This window comes from Tiliqua scincoides, chromosome 1, assembly GCF_035046505.1.
Source record: "Tiliqua scincoides isolate rTilSci1 chromosome 1, rTilSci1.hap2, whole genome shotgun sequence".
Classification (NCBI taxonomy): domain Eukaryota; kingdom Metazoa; phylum Chordata; class Lepidosauria; order Squamata; family Scincidae; genus Tiliqua; species Tiliqua scincoides.
In genome coordinates, this window is record NC_089821.1 from 100334672 (window position 1) to 100356369 (window position 21698).

At 41.9% G+C, this 21698-nt stretch overlaps 1 protein-coding gene across 2 annotated transcripts in view; it reads left to right on the forward strand.

Moving 5' to 3' along the window:
- The first annotated feature begins 2971 nt into the window (after nucleotides 1-2971).
- SLC4A10 (solute carrier family 4 member 10) overlaps nucleotides 2972-21698 on the forward strand; it is a 139836-nt gene continuing 121109 nt past the window's right edge. For both annotated transcript variants that reach the window (XM_066634347.1, XM_066634363.1), the window contains exon 1: nucleotides 2972-3043. In XM_066634347.1, coding sequence (XP_066490444.1) covers nucleotides 2999-3043 — 45 coding nt within the window. In that variant the 5' untranslated portion in view covers nucleotides 2972-2998. The remainder of the gene's footprint in view (nucleotides 3044-21698) is intronic.

Below are 21698 nucleotides of genomic sequence, written 5' to 3' on the forward strand. Positions count from 1 at the left end.
TATGTAGTGCATGATAGAGCCCCACAGTGGCTCAGCCAGAGGTAAGGGGAAACTCTGTGTAAACCACTGCAGCCCCAATGGTCTCCTTGTACTTGTGCCACCTATGGAGCTCTGCGCTGCTGAGGAACAGGGCCTAGGATCTGGCATATCTGCTGGGTCCCAGCTCCGCCTCCCGCTCCCTGCCAGAGAGTGAGGGAAGTTCAAAGAGGCATGAAAGAAACCAAGAGTAGATTTTTTTTTTGGTGGGGAAAAAAATTTATGGCCCTTCCAATATGCTGAAAAATCCTGCTTTAGTATGTGCTCAGAGGCTATGTGTGTGGAGAGCCAGGAGATTGCATTTGTTCAGTGGGCATAGAAAGGTTCCCTGTATTTGCTCGAAGGTACAGGTGGTGCCTCGGTATCCACTGGTATGGTATCCACTGATTGGACTCACCATTACTGATACGAGGGTTCACATTTAAATACCTTGCACCAAGGAAAAAAAGCACCAAAATCCAATTTTCTACCTTTGCACTCTTAAACCACACCGGTTACAAGCTTCTTGGGTTAATGATAACTTTAAAGACTCACTTCCAGGTTTCTTGCTCCTCCATTGTCACCACAGAATGTATTGGTATAGACCATTGGTTCTCACACATTTAGCACCGCAACGCACTTTTTAGAATGAGAATCTGTCAGGACCCACTGGAAGTGATGTCATGACCAGAAGTGACATCATCAAGCAGGACAATTTTTCAAAATCCTACACTGCAGTCCTACCCACGCTTACCCAGGAGTAAGTCCCATTGACCATCATTGTTAAAAGAATATACATAGTAGCTTGTTAAAAGTACAGATCTGTAACATTTCCCTAAATGCAGCCACATACCATGGTAGCATCTAGTCTAATATATTAAAAACACATAGAAATGAATGGGAACCCACCTGAAATTGGCTTGCAACCCACCTAGTGGGTGGGGGAACCCTGTTTTAGGAACAATTGCTGGAGGACAGAAAACAAGGAGTGGATTATATGGATGTGAGCACAATGTATGTGTTCTCTAGTTATAAACTGTTAGTAATAAAGTGCATCTGAGTATCTACCAAGGGAAAATAATTACAATTATTACTAAAATATTTATATACCACTTTTCCACAAAAGAGAAGTTCCCCAGGTGTTTACCTAGCAAAAATCAATGAGTCAATGGTCCTCTGTCCCATAAAGTCTCACATTCTAAACAGATGCAGAAGAAATACCAGAAACAACCACTGGAAGAGAAGCACTCTTATTCATTGGTGCTTAAGAATTCTGTGTTGACTGACTGACCCTGGTCTCGTTATGTATTGCTTTGCCTTGGCTGTAAATGATTGTCCTCTTTAAATTATATAATATAGTATAGCGCTTATACGTGTATTGTATCTGTTGAACTAGCAGTGTAATGTGCGACTTTGGCATTGTCACTTTCATGCAGTTTAGTTCAAAATGTGCTTGTGGCACATATGAATGCAAATTGTGTTGGCCCCATCATTGACCACCAGGCCACGCAGTAGGGCTGTCAGGCCCCACCATTAGGCATGGAAGTGCATCTGATTGCATGTGTGGAATGTTGGAAGGTACAAAGCCAATATCATGTACCCAGTTAATGCCCTTGTCTTTTTCAAAATTGGAGTGCCGATCTAACAGGATTTTTTCTCTTCCATTAAAATTATTATTTTCTGGAAATTGCTGATAGACAATTTTTTCGAGCAGCACCTGCTCTTTGGAATCCTGGAAAACAAACACCCCCCCCCAAAACAACAACAACAACAACAACTCACATTATTTTGGCTGTCTCCTCAGGCCATTGACTCAGTAAGCACATTGAAAACTGTGGGATCATTCTGAAGTTATTGCTCTGAGGATCAGAGCCTGTCCATGGAATATTATTCTTAGCCTTGAAATATATTTCTGTTTTAGCCTGAGAGCAATGGAATTACTTTCTGTTCATAATATTGAAAGTCATAGAGTGGTATTTATTAAAATATTACAATATATAACTGGGTTACTCTTGTGCATTGTTAATGAATTATTCACAGTTCTTTAAAAGAAAACTCCAGTTTAAATGGATGGAGTAAGGACGGGCTGCTAGATCTAGCAGGATGGGCTGCTAGAACAGAAATACAGATGTGGGGTTATTTTGTTTGCTACCCAGATATATTTGCCCTGTGATAATACTGACATATTCTGGGCTTTCCCAGGGAACAGTGCAAACAATGAAATGATGATATGGCTTCTTGAAAATGAGCACAGCACATCTATACCTGTGTTTATGTCTATACATTAAACAAAACCGTGTTTTCCATTGAATAGATTTGACTTGTAAAACAGTGATGATCACTATCCCAGGGTTTTGGAGACACTGAAATAATCTTCCTGCTTTTGAATTGCATGTGATTTCTTCCTGGTAATTGTCTTTGACATCACATTGTGAGGTCTTCGTACAGAATGGCAGCATTGCATGTTAAGTATTCATGCAAGCAAGATTTGATAGCCTGGATATGTCATTTTGCCTGCCGTTTCTCTCTCTCTCTCTCTCTCTCTCTCCAATGCATTCTGTGCTGCATAATGGCTATTTTCACTTTTCATTGTTTAGAGATTAAACCAAAAAAAAACCCATCACCATCATCTGCAATGGCAACCCAAGGGTTTATAGTAACGCAAGCGAGGAACTGAAGGATGTGGCTTGCTCTGTTTGGATGCTGCAGAATTGCTTTAAGCAGTAAGCTGAGTGTTTTCAGATAGCATTAGCAGCTTCACTGAGGTAGCTCTGCCAGCCTCTTTTGCTACTAGATGACTATATGACTGCACAGGGGGGGCAATATTTGAGATCGTGAGCAAAGTCCGCTCATCACTTACTGATGAAGAGACCTGATGTTTTCCTTGCCAGCCCAGAAGATGCCTGAGAGATAGATGGCTGAGTGATGCATTGTTATCAGGCAGGGTACACAAGCTGTGGGGCTTTCTGGAAATAGAAAGGTCATGCAGCTTGGAAGCGGCGAGCCTTTCCAGTCTCTAAGTCAGCAGGTATTGATTTATATTTCTATTAATATAATATTAATAGATTGATAAATTCTAATGCATATACTATTTATGTTAGTCTTTACAACACTGCCTTGTGGTTGTCATTCTTGATTCACTGAAAATGGGAACAAGTTAGTGGATGTCTGTTGCTGAATTTGAGACAAGCAGGACTGCTTGTCTCAAATGCAAGAAGAATGAATGAAAATTGTGTGTGTACGTGTTTGTGTGCATCGTGCATATGTACATGCACTAACAGCATGTGAAAAGCCTATTTTATTCATGAGAGCAAGTGTTTTGAGGTGCAGGCTGTTGTGTTTATGTCTGATAAACCATGTGTGTGCCAGTAACATGTTACAGAATATCAGAAACATGGATTCACCGGGACGGAAGTCATGGCATGGTGTACTGTCACAAGTTCATTTGACACAGTATCCTGTTAATTTGTACTGCACATCACTTCCATGAAAGCATGTTGCATGCCATCCATTTCACGCAGAAGGGCACATTGCTGACAACAGTCTATCATGCTAAATAACAGGGATATGTTATCACACAGAAGACAGACCTTTCTCTTAATTTACAATTGTAGATGAAGATTTTGTGTGTGTGTGTGTGTGTGTGTGTGTGTGTGTGTGCTGCCTTGCTCTACTCAAATGTAAAGATTTGGCATTTTGCCATCTGTCATAGTATTTATTAAAGCTAGTGATGAATGCTATGCAAACAGCCTTATGAGTGAGATTGGTGAAGGTTTTAAAATATTTAGCATGTTGCTGACTCAAAACTAGTTTTTACTGTCACATTAACTACTCTTTTACCCTGAACCTTTGCCGACCCCATTGCCCTCACTGCCTGTGGAATTGAAGCAAGTTTCTGAAATGGAAGGCCGTGGAGTCTGCATTTTACATAACCTTTCAACCAGAACAGTGTCAGTTGCAGCCTATTTTTGTGCACTGGGGTGGGGGGTGGGGGAAAGAAATTGCAAACCCTGTAATCAGCTTAACCATGTTCATTGCAAATGGCACTGAACAGCCCATGGAAAGGGCTGTTGTTTGTGCATCATGCGTTTGATGTAAGGAGATTATATCTCAAAGTAAACAGAAATGTGAATTTCTTTTGACCATTGTTTTGTCTGGCAGCTTCTCTCATTCTAACCTGTTTGTTGGTCATTTCCATGGTAACCTATTACCACTATTTAAAGACTGAACCTAATGTGGAGAGTAACCTCACCTTTATACATGCAGCATCTCAACCACAATCAGTGTTCCATTTGGTCCAGAAGATGGATATTTTATTACCCTTGAAACTAAAGGTTCAAGGATTTTGAAAGGCCACGTATATCTGAGAAGTGGGACCATGTCGTAAAAGAAGTGGCTGGGTTATTTCCTGAACTAAATTTTGGACATATATTCATTTGTTTCTCTAGGGGCTTATTTTCTATTAGAAATGCACATTGAAGACCCCAGCAGAGCTAGTCTAAAGCTATGGCTCACCTAGGAATCTGGTTCATTAAAGTGGCAATTTCAATCATTTTTAATTAAAAACATATATTAAAACAATATCTGACTTGTTGCTGGTAACTATAATTGATTTGTTTCCTAGCGTACTTATCCAGCTTATGTTTTGACTAACAGTAGGGGAGATGAACACATTCTTAAGCTTGATTAGTTTTGCAATGGTTTTAATGTTACTTTTTCAGTTGCTACAAACCTTGCTTAATCTCTTAGAATTGATATTTGGGGAGAATTTTAATGCATTAGCTACAAGGAGTACATTCTGTTTCTTGGCAGCTTACTGGAATTCCTGAGAGTTCAGGTTTTCTGGTGATTTTTCAGGCTGGTCTTGATTTACTCATAAGGACCAGTCATCTTATTCTTAGACTTGAGTAGAATTAAGCTGAAACTGTTCACTGATGTTGGGGAACGTTTTCAGAAATGTTGAAAAATTCACCCACTTTCAGCAATTTTGAAGTGCTTGTGAACATTTATTCACTTGCATTGTCTTATTTTGTTCTCTCCCTCTCTGTCTATATCAGATGACCTTATTTGCCTACAGTGACATCATCAAACATCATATCATTGGCTTTGAAGTGTAGCAACACCAATCCATTCACCACTTTATTACTGTTTGGCTGGGATTGCCTGGCTGATAGTTAGCCCAATCCTATCCTCAGTGGCTCCACTGGGTGCAGTGGCACTAAAATGTCATTCAGCTGCACCACTGGGGCTGGTGGAGGTCCTGGCTATTTTGCCAGTGCAGTCTCAAAAATCTCTGTGCCAGGCTTTGTAGCCCAATACGGAGGATAGGATCTGGTAGAGCAGGGCCCCACCAATCTCACCCCTCTCCCACTTTAGTTCCTCCCCCTGCCCTCCCCTCCCCTGAAACACCTCCCCCTGCCCCAAGACCCTCACCACTGTCTGGAGCTCTTACTGAGCTCTGCCCTGTGCCTGTGCTGGCCCATATTAGGATTGGGCCCCATAAAACATTTCCTGTGAAACTCTCCTTTAGATACCAAGAAACAAAATCAACATGTTACTTAAATGTGGGCAAAAGGAAATTTGTACCCATAGTAGCTTCTCTGAGTCTGACTGACTGAAGAGCAGAGATAGAACATGCTTGTGCAAAGTTCTTTCCACAATGGTTTCATTACAATCTCTTATTTTTGGCCTGATAATCAAAATTGAAGAATATTCGTTGCAAATCTAGAGCTCCTTCAGCTGTAATGTTTCTGACCATACAAACCATTTTTTGGATAATTCAATGCTCAGTATGCCTATTGTTTACCAACTTCAGATTTAACAACATGTTATGGATTGCCTGTAACCTGGTTTGAACTTAGTTTGCCTTTCTATGTTTGTGGGGGGGGGGGGGAATGTGTGGAGGGAAGGGAAGAAGAGATTGCTCATGCTTTAACGTTATGTCTTTACAGTTTGTGCCTCCAGTTCTCTCTATAGGCCAAGTCTGTGCTTGACTGTGCAGTGATGACATTGTATGGGTATGGAGCCCACTGTTGAAGTTCTTGGTGCAAGGAACTTTTATGAAGAACTTCATGGACAAGATCACAATTGGGGGAAATAAGGGGAAATGTCATGCCTATCCTTGGGAACTCATACATTATGTCATGAGGTGTTGGACTGGATGTTAGTGCCAGAGTACTGTCATCACACAACAGCTTTGGAAATCTCAGGAAAGACACTCGTAGTTGAATCTTTAGGACCTATTAGGAAGTAACAATAAACTGTAATGGTTTGTCTGTTTGGCATCATTTGAGAATGGGGTTGAAATAATCAAAACTGACCAGGGGAGAATGAGAATGAGAAGGAGAAAGAAAATGACCTGGATGGGATTAGCTGGACTTTAAAATGATCTGCATATAGAATTGACTTTTGCTTTTTTTTTAGTGTTTTCATGTCTTAGCTTTGCATCTCACACAAGTGAAGTACTCTGTTGATCTTTCATAGAACACAAAAACTGTATAACAAAATATGTGGTTAGTTTTGGAATTTGTTGAACATTTTTAGAAGCAGTTAAAGAAAGCTATAAAAGCATGAGATTTCTGTGAAGCAATTTGAAAATACAACTGTCAGTGTCAGTATTGTCTGTTATGATAAAGAATCATTACCCTTTGTGCCAGTTCAAATGTGAAAGAATTGAAAACCAGATTTAAATATTCCAGATCTTTTTGACTTGGAGAATTGTTCTCCATTCCATGTTGCCTGCCTTACTTTTAGCCTCCTGCTAGCCAATGGTAGAGCTGTTGTGATGTAATGGAAAGTGTGTGAACTTTCCAAATGACCAGAATGAAGTAGAATGTTGAAAAGCTGTACAATTTTTGTGAAGGAAATGGTTAGTTTGAAAGGGTTAAGAAAAAAAGTTAGTTTGTATATCTTTCTTGCTATAACTAGGAACATGAAATATAGGAGCAGGAGTGAACAAGAGGGAAAAGAATACGAAGTTCTTTTACAAAGAATATTGATCAAATAGGGAGGCTTAGGTTTAGGAAGCTGAATGGGAGCTGGGAGCACATGCTGAAGGAAAAGGGAAATTGAACTGTTAGCAAAGTCTTGAAGGAATAATGGGTAAAAGGAGTTCTGAGGGGGGAAAAAACAGAGAGAAGAGGAGTGTAAGATGATGGGAAGAATTCATGTAGGGCCTAAAGTTATGAATGTCATTGTGCTTTTGGCAGAAAGAAAGGTCTGGCAAACAGCTTGGTAGGCTGGAATAATAGATGGCAGAGGCAGGAAAGATGAATTTCAAATATTGATTTGCACTCACAAGGTCTTTAGCCTTCTCTAGTTATGTGTTAATGTTTCATTCTAAACAACAAGATGGCTCCAGTAATCAGTAACTGAAGGATGCTATTCAAAGGGGAACTCACCATGTCTTCCTGTAGATATTCTACAGTAATGGCAAACCATGTGTGAATATTCTTAAGCATTAATGAAGTTTGTGGCAGCTCTTTGAGCCATAAATGTTTTCCCACCTGCCCTGCAGAAATTATTTCTGCGCTTCTGGGGAGAACAAATCTTAGTAAGATGGCTCCATGCCATGTTGGTCTGTTTAAGGCAGTGTCTCGCAAACCAGGTTTTGCCTGGGGCTTCCCTTCCATTATTATGCCTTCTGGTTTAGTCACGGCTAGCCTTTTGCTTGTGGTCACTGACGCTGCAATTGTGCACATGCTTTCCTAGGTGTCAGGCCTATTCAACCACTGCTATGTACTTCTGAGTAAATACGCATTTGATTGTAGTGTAATCCCAATCTAATTGGTGGTGCTTTTAGACCAGGATTTGACCCTGGCGCATATCAGGTAATGATTAAAAGTAATGATTAAAAGCCCCGATACTGCTCTGGGCCAGGGTATCTTAGAGATCGCCTACTCCCATACAATCCGGCTCATTTTCTTAGGTTTTCAGAGAAGGCCTTTTTACAAGTGCCGCCGTCTAGGGAGGTACGTGGGGTGGCGGCAAGAAATAGGGCCTTTTCAGTAGTGGCACCAATGCTATGGAACTCCCTTCCCCTTGACTTAAGAATGGCTCCCTCTCTTGAGACCTTTCGGCGAGGCCTGAAGACCCTTCTGTTTAAACAAGCCCTCTGAGTTCTCGGCCTTTTTAACATCTTTTTACCATCTTTTAATATTTTTTACAGGCCTGATTCTTTTATGATTTGCTGCTGCTCTATGCACTTTTTACCTATTTTTTATCTGACTGCTGTTTTTATGACATGTATTAATATGTTTTTATTTGTTTTAAATTATGTTTTTTTAATCTGTTGTAAGCCGCCTTGAGTCCCTTCGGGGAGAAAGGCGGGGTAAAAATAAAGTTATTATTATTATTATTAAAAGTATACCTTTGAGCAACATGCAGAGTGTATCCCTCACCTCCCCCCTCCACACTTTGAGTAACCACAGCCCTCATCCTTTACTAGTACAAGGATTATGGAGTGGATTTCTTGAACAGAAGATGTAACTTGATCCCCAACTCTTCCCTGTTTTAAGAATCAACCTTGTGCACAGCTAACACAATAAAGCGTCTGATGGCACCTGAAAGACTAACATATATTGTAGCATAACTGAAGACTAGAGCTCACTCCTGAAATCTTTAGTTAGATTCAAGACTTTGTTGCTTCTGCTGCAGCACACCAACATGGCTATTGCTCTGGAAGTTGTGTAGAGGTCATTGTGTACAGGTCAAGCTTTCTACTCACTATGCCTCTGGACTGTGTCAAATGATCCTTATGCTTGGGCAGTAGTTCCCAAAGTCCTCCTTAGGAGAAGGGAACCACTTAAGTCTGTGCAGGGGTGGTGGGATTGCAGCAACATGATCCCCAAGATTGCACTGTTGCCGGCGGAAGGGGGAGGTTCTGGCTTACTGTAGCCAGCACCAGCCTCCAGGAGGTGCGGGGAGCCCCGCAGACACCTCCACAGGGTTCCCCAAGCCTTGAAAATATTAAAAGTTCAACTTCATGTATCTCACAAAGGCCAGCCAGATACTTCAGAGCACCTATGATTTTTCTTATGTATCTCAGGACCCACCTTTCCAGCATAGATGCTTCTATGCCAGTGGGTGCATGCTGCATCCTGTGGTGGGGGGCAGTCACAGGGGCCTCCTCAAGGTAAGGGAATAAGTGTGCCTTTACCTCAGGGCAGCATTGCAGCTGCATTGGAAATTTAGATAGGATTGGTCCCTCAGTGTCCCAACCCTGCATGCAGAAACAACTCTTGCCCTCTTCTTGGACCCAGAATGCCTGCATTATTTAAGAAACCCAATTTACTAATGGAGAAGTAATTCTTGTGTGCCCTGTTGTTGCCTGGGGGTCAGCTGGGTGAACCCTGTTTAGAAAATGTGCAGGCATTCTCATTTGAAGCTCAGAAAATCACAGTCACAAGTCACATTTTGGGCATCAGAAACATAAGCTGAGAGAGAGAACAACACACCTTTATGCTGTGTAAAACATATCTATTTATCATTGTGAGCAGAATCAGTAGTAAAACAAAACCTCAGAGAGTCAGAGGATAATGTATCACAAGGCATAAAACTCCAAGGCAGGAATAAAAGGCATTTAAAAAAGACCTTTGTGTAATTGTAAGGGCTCTTCCTTGTTTTATGGGGGCTAAGTTGTTCTGCTGCTGTTCTTCTGATCAGCTTCTGTCTTGATTCTCATAGCCACAGTTGAATGACTTGAAAAGGTTGGCAATATTTCCTGAGGTTACTTCATGCGTATTTGGACTTTTTTGCTCTGCTCTGCAGTGTCTACTCTGAATAGAGCTCCTGGATAGAATTTTTCCCAAAGCTCTGACTAAGAGACCCTTTTAAATGCAGCCACTCAGCCATTATACAATAATTTCTTCTCCTGCATTGAGTCCTGTACTTGGCAAACCAGGGTTATCCATAGGCTGAGGATGTATCCAGTATGGCTCGGCCTCTATGTGATGAATACAGCTACAATAAAAGGCTATAGTCACTCGTATTGGTGGGATTTTTTTAAAATGGCACAATGCCAGATTCAGTAAGGCAATGTGGAAAGCTGTTAGTACTTACCATTCTAATGCAGCTTGACAAGACATGATGATTTGTTATTTTATATATAGACTAGACTAGAGGGAGAACAAGATACTAGGGTATTTGTGTCCAGGACAATTGTTTTAGTCATATGTGTCCCAGTCATTGGCATTCCTGAGCATTCACATTTGGGTTCTTTTTGCATCCTGGTCATTTGCATGCAACTATATGTTGGCAACAAACCCCTTGTTATATATCTTAAGCCTCTTAGCCCAGTTTTAACCTGAACTCTACTTCTCCATTTTAAAAATAAAAAAGCATGTCTCATATAAACATACATATATTGGAACACAAATATCCAGGATGCAAAAAGAACGGACAGATATTGGTGAGATTGACTGGGACGCTGACTGGGAAAATTGGCAGGGACACTGTTGTTCAGGGTGCAGTGGTCCTGTCACTGGAGAACAGGAATTGATGGGCATTCTTTCTTTGGGGAGGTTTATGCTGTGAGGTTGTTAATGTATCTATAATTAAGATGAATATTGCCACATGGGTGTATAGAGCCATGTAGCTAGTATATATTTTTCAGCATTTGAAAATGTAGATTTATGGGCCAAGCCTTCACTAACAGCCCAGTCCTTACTAGCTCCCTGCACAGTGATGCAGCTGCACCACTGTATCCTGCAGGCGGATGAAGCAGCACTAGGCACCTTTATGATTGGGCCATACAGCTTCTGTGGATCTCAGTCATTGCCCCCAATACTTGGAAGCTGCATTTCATCTGGACATAGTGCTTGTGCTGGTTATGGACTTGTATGAATTATAAGAGGATGCATACCACTAGAGTAGAACACATGCTTTGCATGAAGAAGACTCCAAGTTCAATTCTTGGCATCTCCAGCAGGACTAGAAAAGTTTTCTGAAACGTGCCAGATAATACTGAGTTTAGGTGGCCCAATGACCTGATGCGGTAATAAGATTCCTGTGCACAGTACCCATGCACAGTTCATCACAGTTAACAAGCACACATGTGTCTGTAGTACCTAAAAATAAATGCAACAGGAAAACATCCCCAGTCTTGCCACATTTAGATGCAGCAGCACAAACTACCTATGTGCTTGTTGCCCATGGGATTGAGATTACCACATAGAAATAACTCCTATTTCAAAACAGAAGTCAGATACACAGCAGGCCTTAATCAATTAGCAAAAGTGCTATATCGTTGCAAGAATCTCTGAATCTGATCTGGTGAAATGCATTTTAATTCTCGTAATACGTGTACCTTTCCAAAATAAGACAGGTTAGACCAAAATCAAACTAGGAGTGATAAATGAGATTCCAAAAAGGTATGAGGCTAGGTTAGTCATAGTGGTGGTGGCGGCTTATTTATTTTATTTTCATTTATTTTTCATATTTTTATACTGCCCTTCCTCCTAGAAGTGCAGGGTGGTTTACAGGGTTTTTCCCTCCTTTTGTCCTCACAACAATCCTGTGCGGTAGGTGAGGCTTTGAGATAGCCCAAGGTCACCCAGGAAGCTTTGTGGCTGAGCGGGGATTTGCACTTGGATTTTCTTGGTCTAAGTCCAGAACACCAGAACCACTACACCATCCTGGCTCTTAGATATATAGTTGACTATCATGATGCCCATACTTCACTACATTGTTTAACTACTATAAGTCCATTTTGACTCCAATAAACTTTCCTTTGTTTGCAATGAACAATTGAAATTTAGCACAACTACCCTATGTTGGGCAACACCCTGTAATTATTAAAAACCATGGTTCCACCAAATTTTTTGTTTAATAAATTGTTATTTTTGTATCTTGAATTGGTTTTGTGCTATAATAGCATATAGTACCTGTGCTTCCCAAAAGTTAATGAAAACAAATTGAGGAAAAAAAAGTATACATAGTTTGAATAAAATGAAGCATGTTGATGCAGAAAAATGATGAAGTGAAATCTGAAATATAACATTTGATGAAGAAATAACAAAGAGTAGATTGTAGTGAAAAAAATATTGTGAAAATTACCTATGACCTTTGGTCTCTTACTTAAGGACTTCTTTGTAGACCACATTGATGGTTCTCCCAGAGGTGCTAGGATCACCAGGCTGCTGGGTGAGCTCACTCTGGAGCAGGCCACATGCTCATGTGAGAAGCAGTTCTCCCTCAAAGTCAATCCCTGTCACCTTCAGTGACTGCCCCTCGGGCTTGTTGACGGTCATAGCAAAGCAGACCTTGAGGAGGAACTGCGTTGAACTCTGATGGTATGAGTGGTATGAACACCAACTCCCCCCAAGCAAAGCCAGTGAACACTGTGGCATCAATGATGTTCCTGTAGAGGGCCTTCCCTCACAGCTTGGCGCCATTATAGAGTTTGGGTGGGTTGAGGTTGCAAAGCAACATTACTGGAGCCCCCACTTTGAGTTGAAATTTGTGGGCTGGAAAGCCAGGAGGCTTGAGGTTGTTGAGGAACTCCATGGGGTATTGGACCGCATCATCAGTTTGCACCACCTAGTCCACAGAGCTGTTCTCCATTTCTGCCCCTTCAAACGACTTAAGCAGAGTGTCATTAATGATGGCAGCCTTGTTGTTCTTGGAGTCAGAAAGGCATGGTTGCCAGTGCCCTTCCCTAATTCTCCTCTCACTGGAACACAGGGGGAAGCAGAGCAATGCCTCCTGTGGGGAAGGTTAAACTGCACCCCACATCTATTGAGCCAATGCTGGTCCCTGAGTGTCCTCTCACTGGAACACAGAAATGAGCAAAGTAATGCCTCCTGTGAGGGAAGCTAGACTACCCCACACACTCTTGAACCAGTGCTGCTCCCTCACACATACTCACTGGAACGCAAGGAGAAGCATAGCAAGGGCTGGCGATAGCACAAGTTCTCAGGAGAAAGGCTTGTCGAAATCTTGGGGTAGCCAAACTTTGCATCGAGCCAGAAATACACTTCATTTAACTTTTCAGAGTAAACACTAAAATAACTGTTATTTTTGTTATTTTACTGTTAATAAACAGTACCTTGCCATACCAACTTAAAAAGGGTTAAGTTAAAAGGGTCAGCTTGACCTTGGTTGCCATGTAGACTACAGGCCTCTCTCAGGCAATAGCACAGAGGAAAAAGCCAGCCAGGCCTAAGAAATAGGAAGGGTTCTATAATTCACCCCCGAATTTAGTTTCGCCCCTTTAGGGGTCGATTAGGGCAAAATCCAGAATTATTTTTTAAACATTTGTATGGGTATCCTTTGCAAGCAAAAACCAAACTGATATCTCATCAGACCTAAAAGATATTGAGAATCCGTGAAAACATATTTTACTCCTTTTTACCCCCTTAGGATTCTAAAACATTACTAAAAATTCCTGCTTAGTGGGTCCTTACATCATGGAAGGAATATACTCCCCGAATTTCATGTTTCTAGGTCCAGGGGCTTGGGCTGGGTATTGATGAGTCTGTCAGGACATTCCTTTTTTTTTAATATACTGTATAAAGATAGTTGGCACGTCGTCTTGTGTGTAAAAAGAATACATGCAAACAGTGAAATCTATATTATAATTCTTTGTGGTAAATTACCCAATGATTCCCTGTGCTCACAAATGTGAACAAATACAATTACGGCTGGGTTTTGCCTTTGGGATGATGGGTTTCAAATCCAAGCTCATAAGTAAGAGAGTAGTCCAGCTCTCATCCTCAGTTCCTCATTAGGAAAAGGAATGGTATGGATTCTTTTCCTAAGGGTGTTGTGATGAGCAGTTGACACCGTAACAGTGGTATACAGATGATCATGAAAAGTAAGGGAATGCCTGTATATTCTATAGTTGTGAATACAGAAGCAAATCACTATTTCTGAGCTAGCAAAAGCTACACCAAGTTGCATTCTCCTGTGCAGTCAGAGCACTTTAATTTGAAATTAAGATAGCCTGGAGTGCATGAGTCATACCAGTTTATTTTTAAACCTTAGCTAGTTCTACCAACACTGAGATTCCCCCCCTTCTAGTATATGAACTTGTGCATGCAAAAATCAGAGAAAGTATTGCCAAGAGCCCTTCCCCTCCAGAAATCAAAGCAATATAAATATATGCATATTGGTCATTATAATGGACACAGAGCTAAATGAAATAGCCATGGTTTCCTACAGCATAATATGAAATCAAATCTTTTGGGAAAGCCCATATACAGATTGTGGCTGGTCAAATTTCTCCCTAAGCAGAACAGATCTTCAGAATTTGAATCACACAAGCAATCTGGGTTGTAGTATTCTTTTTGTGTTCATGCACGCACACATGGATTTGTGTGTGCACTATATGAATTTCTTCTTACATGGGCAACTAGCTTATACTGAGGCATACCATTGGTCTACCCAGCTTAGTAGGTGTCAACATGGGCATGCAATCCTTTTTTTTCAGAATTTCAGATGAATCCTTTTCTAGCCTACTTAGAGATGCCAGGGAGTGAAACGGAACCCTCTTGCTTTCGAATAATGTGCTCTACCTCTGACTTACAGCCCTTCTGCTTCTTATTGCTGGGAGGACCGAACACTGAACCCCTGGTTTGAACGGATACATAAGTCTATAAGTGCAGAAACTCCTTAAATATATCAGGACCCAATCCTATCCAGTTTTCCAGTGCTGATGCAGCTATGCCAATGGGGCATGCACTGCATCTTGTGATGTAGGGGCAGTCACAGAGGCCTCCTCAAGGTAAGGGAGCATGTGTTCCCTTACCATGGGAATAAATGGGTGCTGCATTACGGCAGCACCCATGTAGCAAAGTTGGATAGGATTGGGTCCTCAGTGCCTGCGTGGGACTCTGATTGCAGGCCATTATGCAGAGAAGTCTGCATGTTAATTCAGATCTATTTAATTGGATAACATATTGCATATCTTCCAAGTGCACTGAACATCTTAGTGCAATAACCATTTTTAGTTCTCTGTACTGAGCTTTGTTGAAAACCCTTATGTCTTCTGCTTCGGTGGCAATAAAACGCTGCGAGACTCCCTCCCCCACCACTTCCTAGCAAGCAGTAGAAATCAGTGTTCTGGAGAAGGATAGAATGCAAGAATGACTGGTATTAGGTCATCTGAGAGGCTGCAGAGCTTGTTAACCTTTGTAACAATTTTTACCAATTCTTTAATTCAGATAATGGGAAATGTCGGTATAAATAGTGGCTTTTTCTTAGCCAGTGATAGCACTGGAAGGATGGGCAGCTGAAGATTGCTATTGTTGGTTAGGAAGAAGCAATAGGCAGGTCTTCCTGTTCAGTCTCAGTTGGAATCAGCGGCCTGAGATGAAACTTATTGTCCAGACTTGAAAAGGAAGGTTACCAGGACCTGGAAAATAGTTTTTATTTAGTATAAAACATTTATAGCACACTTTCCCCTTAATTTTAAGATGCCCAGGGTGGGTAACAACAACAAGAACATAATGATTAAAAATTTAATCAATATTAATATTACATTCTTATTATCAATATTAATAATTACATTCATCAGGTGTATCTCTAGCAAGTAATTGGGGAAGCATCATCTGTTGAATTTCTGCCTGGGCACTCCCCTCTCCAACTATAAGTTGGTTGGAAAGACCAAAGGAAAGTTTGGGAGCTAATGTAACGTCCGTGATTGAACAAAGTCTTTACTGTCAATTTCATGGAGATTAAAGTGGCACCCAGGAACCCGAGTAATTTCCAGGAATGCATGCTTTTTAGAGCACATGGGAAAATGGTAAGCACCTGAAGTCTTACTGATCTTAAGCCATTTCTACTGAATGCTGCATATATGCAACAGGGCTAAAATGTGTACACCTGTGAACTGGACAAAAATGGGTTAAATAGTAAAGCTTAAACCACAGGTTTTAACAATAGTTGAATATCTATCCACATGACTTCAGCATATTTCTTTTTTTCCTTTTGGAAGTTCAAGGATTCACTCTCCAGTAATGTCATGCATTTGGTAATTTAATGAAATTGTTTCTCCAGAAATGTTATGGAGAATTCATCGTGATGCAATCAGCTTATCATTCAATTTGCAAATGTAAGAGTCTTCTGGTCCTTCACCCAAAGACTTGGAATTTGACTTTCCAAACAATACTTCAAATGTGTTTCTAGTTCAGGAATATAACAAACAATTTTGCAACTTACAAAATCTGTTTCCTTTGCATGATACATACTTTAAGGTAGTCAACAGCCAATTTAAATCTTCACAGAAATGGTTGTCAACTTTGATCTTCAGACCATTTGCTTGAGAGTCTTTCCTCTAAAAGCTCAAGAAATATTCCTGAAAAAGTTGTTTTGGTACTTTAACCTCAATTGATATGGTTTTTTTCCATTAAGAGCAGCCTTGGAATATGATCTTTCAAATCCTATTCAGAAGTCAGCCTGTACGCATTCCTGTACGTGGCAGGGTTTCCTGGTTGTTCACCTGGCTTAACCCTCTCTGGTGACATGTTGATAAAGTCCTGCCCTCCACCATCCCAGTGATCAGCATCCAGGAGGAACCATTCCAATGCTCAGGGTTTGTTGCTGCAGACAAATGTTGATCATGGAGGGGGAGGTGATAAGGTGGAGCTTTGTCAGTGTATCACAAGCATGGATGGGACTAAGTTGGTCACATTACCATGAACAAGGTTTCAGATTCCATTGAGTTGTCTGATCCTGAGACAATTCTGTGCTAGGAAAGAATCTGACATTTCACCAGCATTGCAAGAGAAATATGGCCATTCTGGCCAAATTAGTGCCAGAGGCATCACTGGGGTTTGCATCACTTGGTGCAAGAGCTGGTTGCATCACCCCCATGATGGACCTCCTCCCATACCAGACAGTACAGAATAAATTACAATATCATACACACAACCTAAATGCAGTGGCATCACTAGGGTTGGTGTAACCTTCGTTACCTCTATTTAAATATATAACAGTACAGGTCACACAACAAATCAATAACCAACCAAAAACCAGTGCTCAACTTGATGACACTCACCCAACTGAATAATGTTCTAGTATTAGCTCTGATTCATGGAAATGAGAACTGACTTTACTACCACCTTATTGGTTCCCTGCTGTGTCATAATAACACCTCATTCCCTGCTGTGTCATAATAACACCTCATTGGGCAGGAGGTCTGGTCTAGAGGGTAGAGCCTCCATTAGCCTGAAGGTAACATCAGAAGGTCGCCAGTTCGAGAACACCGGTAGCTCCCTGAACGGCGAGACCTTGAAGCAGCTGACAAGCTGAGCCGCGTTATTCCATCTGCTCTGAGTGAAGAAGCGTCTTGGCTGCCCTCCATGTGGGAGCTGCTGTCAGCCTGCGTGGGAGGCACTGGAGGCCAAAAGTGAGATCAGACCTGGAAGATCCATCTGAAATGTTGTGTGGTTCTTGAAAGAGAGAACCGTTTATGATTGTAAAAATCCCCTTGAGGGATTTAGAAATGCCTTCTTATGTAAACCGCCTTGAATAAATTGAGAGTAATCCGATGACCAGAAAGGCAGTATATAAATACCGAGTTGTTGTTGTTGTTGTTGTTGTTGTTAGCTCTCAGAACAATCAGTCTGATTGATCAGTTTTGAGTTAAAGAAATCCACTTTTTGTTACATAAGGCAGTTGTGTTTTCTTTTTCTGGTTATTTATTCATAACGTTTGATAGAATACATACATTTCAACATGGTTTGTTTCACTGCATTATGTAGTAAATTACGCATTGAAATTAGCCCATACACCCAATATTATTACATTATGGTATTCGAAAATACGAAGATTTTCACCATTTTGGCCAGTAGTGGTGTCACCCCCACCAAGTGTGTCACTAGGTGCAGTCCACACACCCTGCACACCCTCTAGTGATGCCTCTGATTAGTGTCATTTGCCATCATGTAAGTTTAAAATTAAAACATCATAGGTGTGTACATTGGAAATTTATGATATTCTCATCCTTTAGTCTGGCTCCACAAAGCACTTACATGCATAACCGTACCATAATATCAACGCTGTCTTGAGAACTGTTTCATGTGACTAACAATTAACTCAGATCATATGGCATATTAGATGTGCATTAAATCTTGCCATTGGGCGCGGCCATAATTTGAGGGGCTACTCATGTCACCATTAGCTGAAAATTGTTGTAGTTGTATAATGAGTTGGTTACTATTATTATTAGAAAGTTATACCCAAAGGATAACCTTTTTCAAGCCACTTCTGAAAGGGTAGGCATGCTAATCACTTGCAGCAAAAGCAACAAAGAGTCATTGGATAAGTTGCTATTAATTAATTACCTGTGCATTCCTCCCCTTGAGACAGCTATATCAATAGTTTTAGCCAACTTGTCTATCTGAATAGCTTGCTTTTATCGTAGCATTCTTTTTATGTTATCATGAGGTGATATATGTTATACTTGTATATTAGGTGAAAAAAGAAGTAACACTAAATGCACGATCCATTTATGGATTTAATTCTCTGTTGCTGTAACTAGATAATGGTTCCCAAATTGTTGACAGTGATGCAGAAACATTAACAGCTCAGTCCTAACCCGTGTTGGAACAGGTCAACTGGCTGGCTTGCGCTGTACCCAGAGGAGTGTTGGAGGTGACTGTGGTGGAACTCAGGGCAAGGGGATAACTTTCCCCTTACCCGGAGCACTGCTCCAGCCACCACAGTGGGGCTACTCTGCGCCAGCTAGATTGCTGGTGCAGATCAAAGCCGCCTGGTGTTAGGCTGAGCTGCTTGGGAGGGGGGTTAGGATCCAGCCTAAGTGCTGGAGGCTGATCCCACCTCCTTCTTAGGCCTACCTACCAGACCACCCACTGCTCACTCCCCCTGCTCTGGAATGTTCTCCTCCTGCCCCCCAGCCCTCCCCAAAACCCTGCAGCAGTGTCCCGGTGCATATCCTTGCGCCAGCCTCCCCGACCCAAATGGAGGCAAGACGTGCCTTATGGCACGTTTGCGAGACTCCTGGGTCAGCGTAAGGGACTTATGCTGATCCAGCGCGATCTTTGGATTGTGCTCTAAAAATCCTTTTGTTTTCACTGTTGATTTTCTGTCAATCTGTATTGTATACTTTTTATTCTTAAAAATACAAGTGAGACTTAGAGAGGATATTCATATTGCTTTATAAAGTCTGAAAAATAAGGAGAAAGTGCAATGTGAATATTTAAATTCAGCATAAATTAGCAGCCAGAAAGACGATATAACTATCCATAGTTTCTGTTAAGAGCATGAGGACATTATTAAGATAATTCAGACAATCAGGGCATATTGATTTCTGTAAGGTTCAAGTAGTAGAATCACAGTGTTGGAAGGGGTCCAACCTGTGCTGCTCTGTTGGCTTTGTCTTCATCTCTGCAGCAGACTCCAGTGCTCCATTAGGTTTCTATAGCATTACAAATTGCAAACACCAGTTGAAAATTGAGTCCTCTGAGCCCAATTCCCTCTCTAACATATGTCAGCTGCTTAGTTTCCTGTGGTCTAACTCCTATAACTAGCTGCCTGAGAACCTATACACATATATTGCTCTGGCTGCAAAATGACAGTGTGCACCTCAGTCATCAATTTTGGAGGTTTGGGAGGAGTGGTGGTTGATAGTGTTTGACAGCTGATAGTTGTCTTTCAGGGGGTCTTTCAGAAGGTCTTTACTGTGGTTTCAGTCCTGCCCATATCCTCCTCCAAGGATATCTGCTTATTGGCACCAAAATTCTTGACAGAAGAAGTAGTTACTGAGTACAGTCAAGTGGCCGATAGATAGCAAAGCCCAGTAACCATGGAAACCAAATTGAATTGGAATGAGTTTTAAGAAAAAGCTGAGGCATATGAGTGAAAACTTTATTAGAACTCTAGACCCACAGTTAAGTTGAATCTCAACAAACCCAAATATCTCAGCATGCAGATTTTTCTGCACAGCATGGGTAATGAAGATCATGGGATTATATCTGTCTTCCAAAAAACGGAATACAAAACAACCAGGGCTGAAATGAATAGAAGAAACATTTGAATTCAATGCTCTAGGAAGAAACATCTGTGATGGCCCAACTCTCTATGGCAGTGGTTTTCAAACTCTTGGGGAGAGTTTGAGCTGCTCTAAATTCTTGCAGGGGCGGAGGGAGGTAGCGGGGGCGGGGGAAGGCAGTGGCGCGATCCCCAGGATCGCGCCATTCAGGGGGGCTGCAGCAGCTTGCGTCCAATTACCCAAGCCTCCTGCAGCGACCCAGGGGTGCAGGGAGCCCGGCGTGACCTTCTGCAGGGCTCCCCACAGCTTCAGAGGTGAAGGTGGAGCAATGGTGCTCCACTTCCGCTTTAGCGGAGGCAGTGCGCGATCGCTTCACTTTCGCTTTTAAAGCTGCAGAAGGTCGCGCAGGGCTTCCCGCACCCCCGGGAGGCTGCAGGAGGCTTGGGTAAGTGGACCCAAGCCCCTGCAGCCCCCCTGAGCAACACAATCCTGGGGATTGTGCCGCTGCCTCCTCCCGCTCCTGGCTGCCTCCTGGCTGCCCCCGCCCCTTAAGGGGGCAAAGGTCAGAGCACACAGGCTGGGGCATCATTATTTTATATTGGAACTATTTTATATTGGAACCCGGGATCATATATCAAAATTTTTGGGCTTCATTCTGCTGCTGTTTCACAGCCCAGTCCTAAAGCCGGCGGCTCCGCAGGCATTGCTGATGCCACTGGAGGTCTCCTCTGGAGAAGGGGACTTTTGTTCCCTTCCCCCAGGGAAATCCCCAAGCTATGGGGCTTCAAGTCTGCACCGGATATTTTGCCAGTGTAAGCTTAAGAGACTCTGTGTCGGGCTTTTCAGCCTGACATGGAGGATAGGATGTGGCAGAGCAAGGCTGCACTGGTCCCACCCCCCACCCGGGCTGGTTCCTCACCTTCTCTGTTTCACCCACTCCCTGCCTCTCCCTGGCCCTGAAACTACTCACCACTGGCCTGTGCTGCTAGAGAGCTGGCAAGCCCTCCATGTGGCGCTGAGACTCAGCGCTGGCTGGTGCTGGTCTAGCACCAATGGCCTCTGTTCTCCGGGTTCCACAGATGTGCCTTACGGCATGTTTGCGACACCCAGCGCTAGTGCTGGAGCTCAGCACCAGTGCTGAGGATGTTTAGGATTGGGCCCTTAATAAGTTACGATCTGCATTCTGGCTATTATATATTCCCAGAAGCAAGGAAATATGAAAAAATATTGTAAAAGAATGGAATATAAACATAGAATAAAATAACATATCTCCTGAGTATAACTGAATCCATGGATGGTTTGAAAAATAACCCTCCATGTCTTAGGAAAGAGAACCAGTGACAGCTTCATGCATGATACAATTGACTGAAACAGATTGATCTGTTTAATTGATAATGCATTTAACATGCCTCAATTCATGCAGTGCCCAAGATATTCACTGGAATTAAACCCATGCATACTCTATAGTAAAGCTCAACACAAACAAAATGTCATAAGCATCATTCATTGAAAGATTGCTTTGCGCCGGTGTAACCTAGTTTCTTTCTTTCCTTGATGCATTCAATGCCATCAAATTTAGAACACTGGTTTGCCATGTTAGATATAACAAGAGTGGTATCTCTCTTTACATGTTGCAAATGAATCCTGAGGCTACTGAATTAAATGTATGCTGAGTCAGAGTCCACTGGCCCATCAGGTTTGCAAAGCTAAAGTTGATTAGTACAAATTTTAG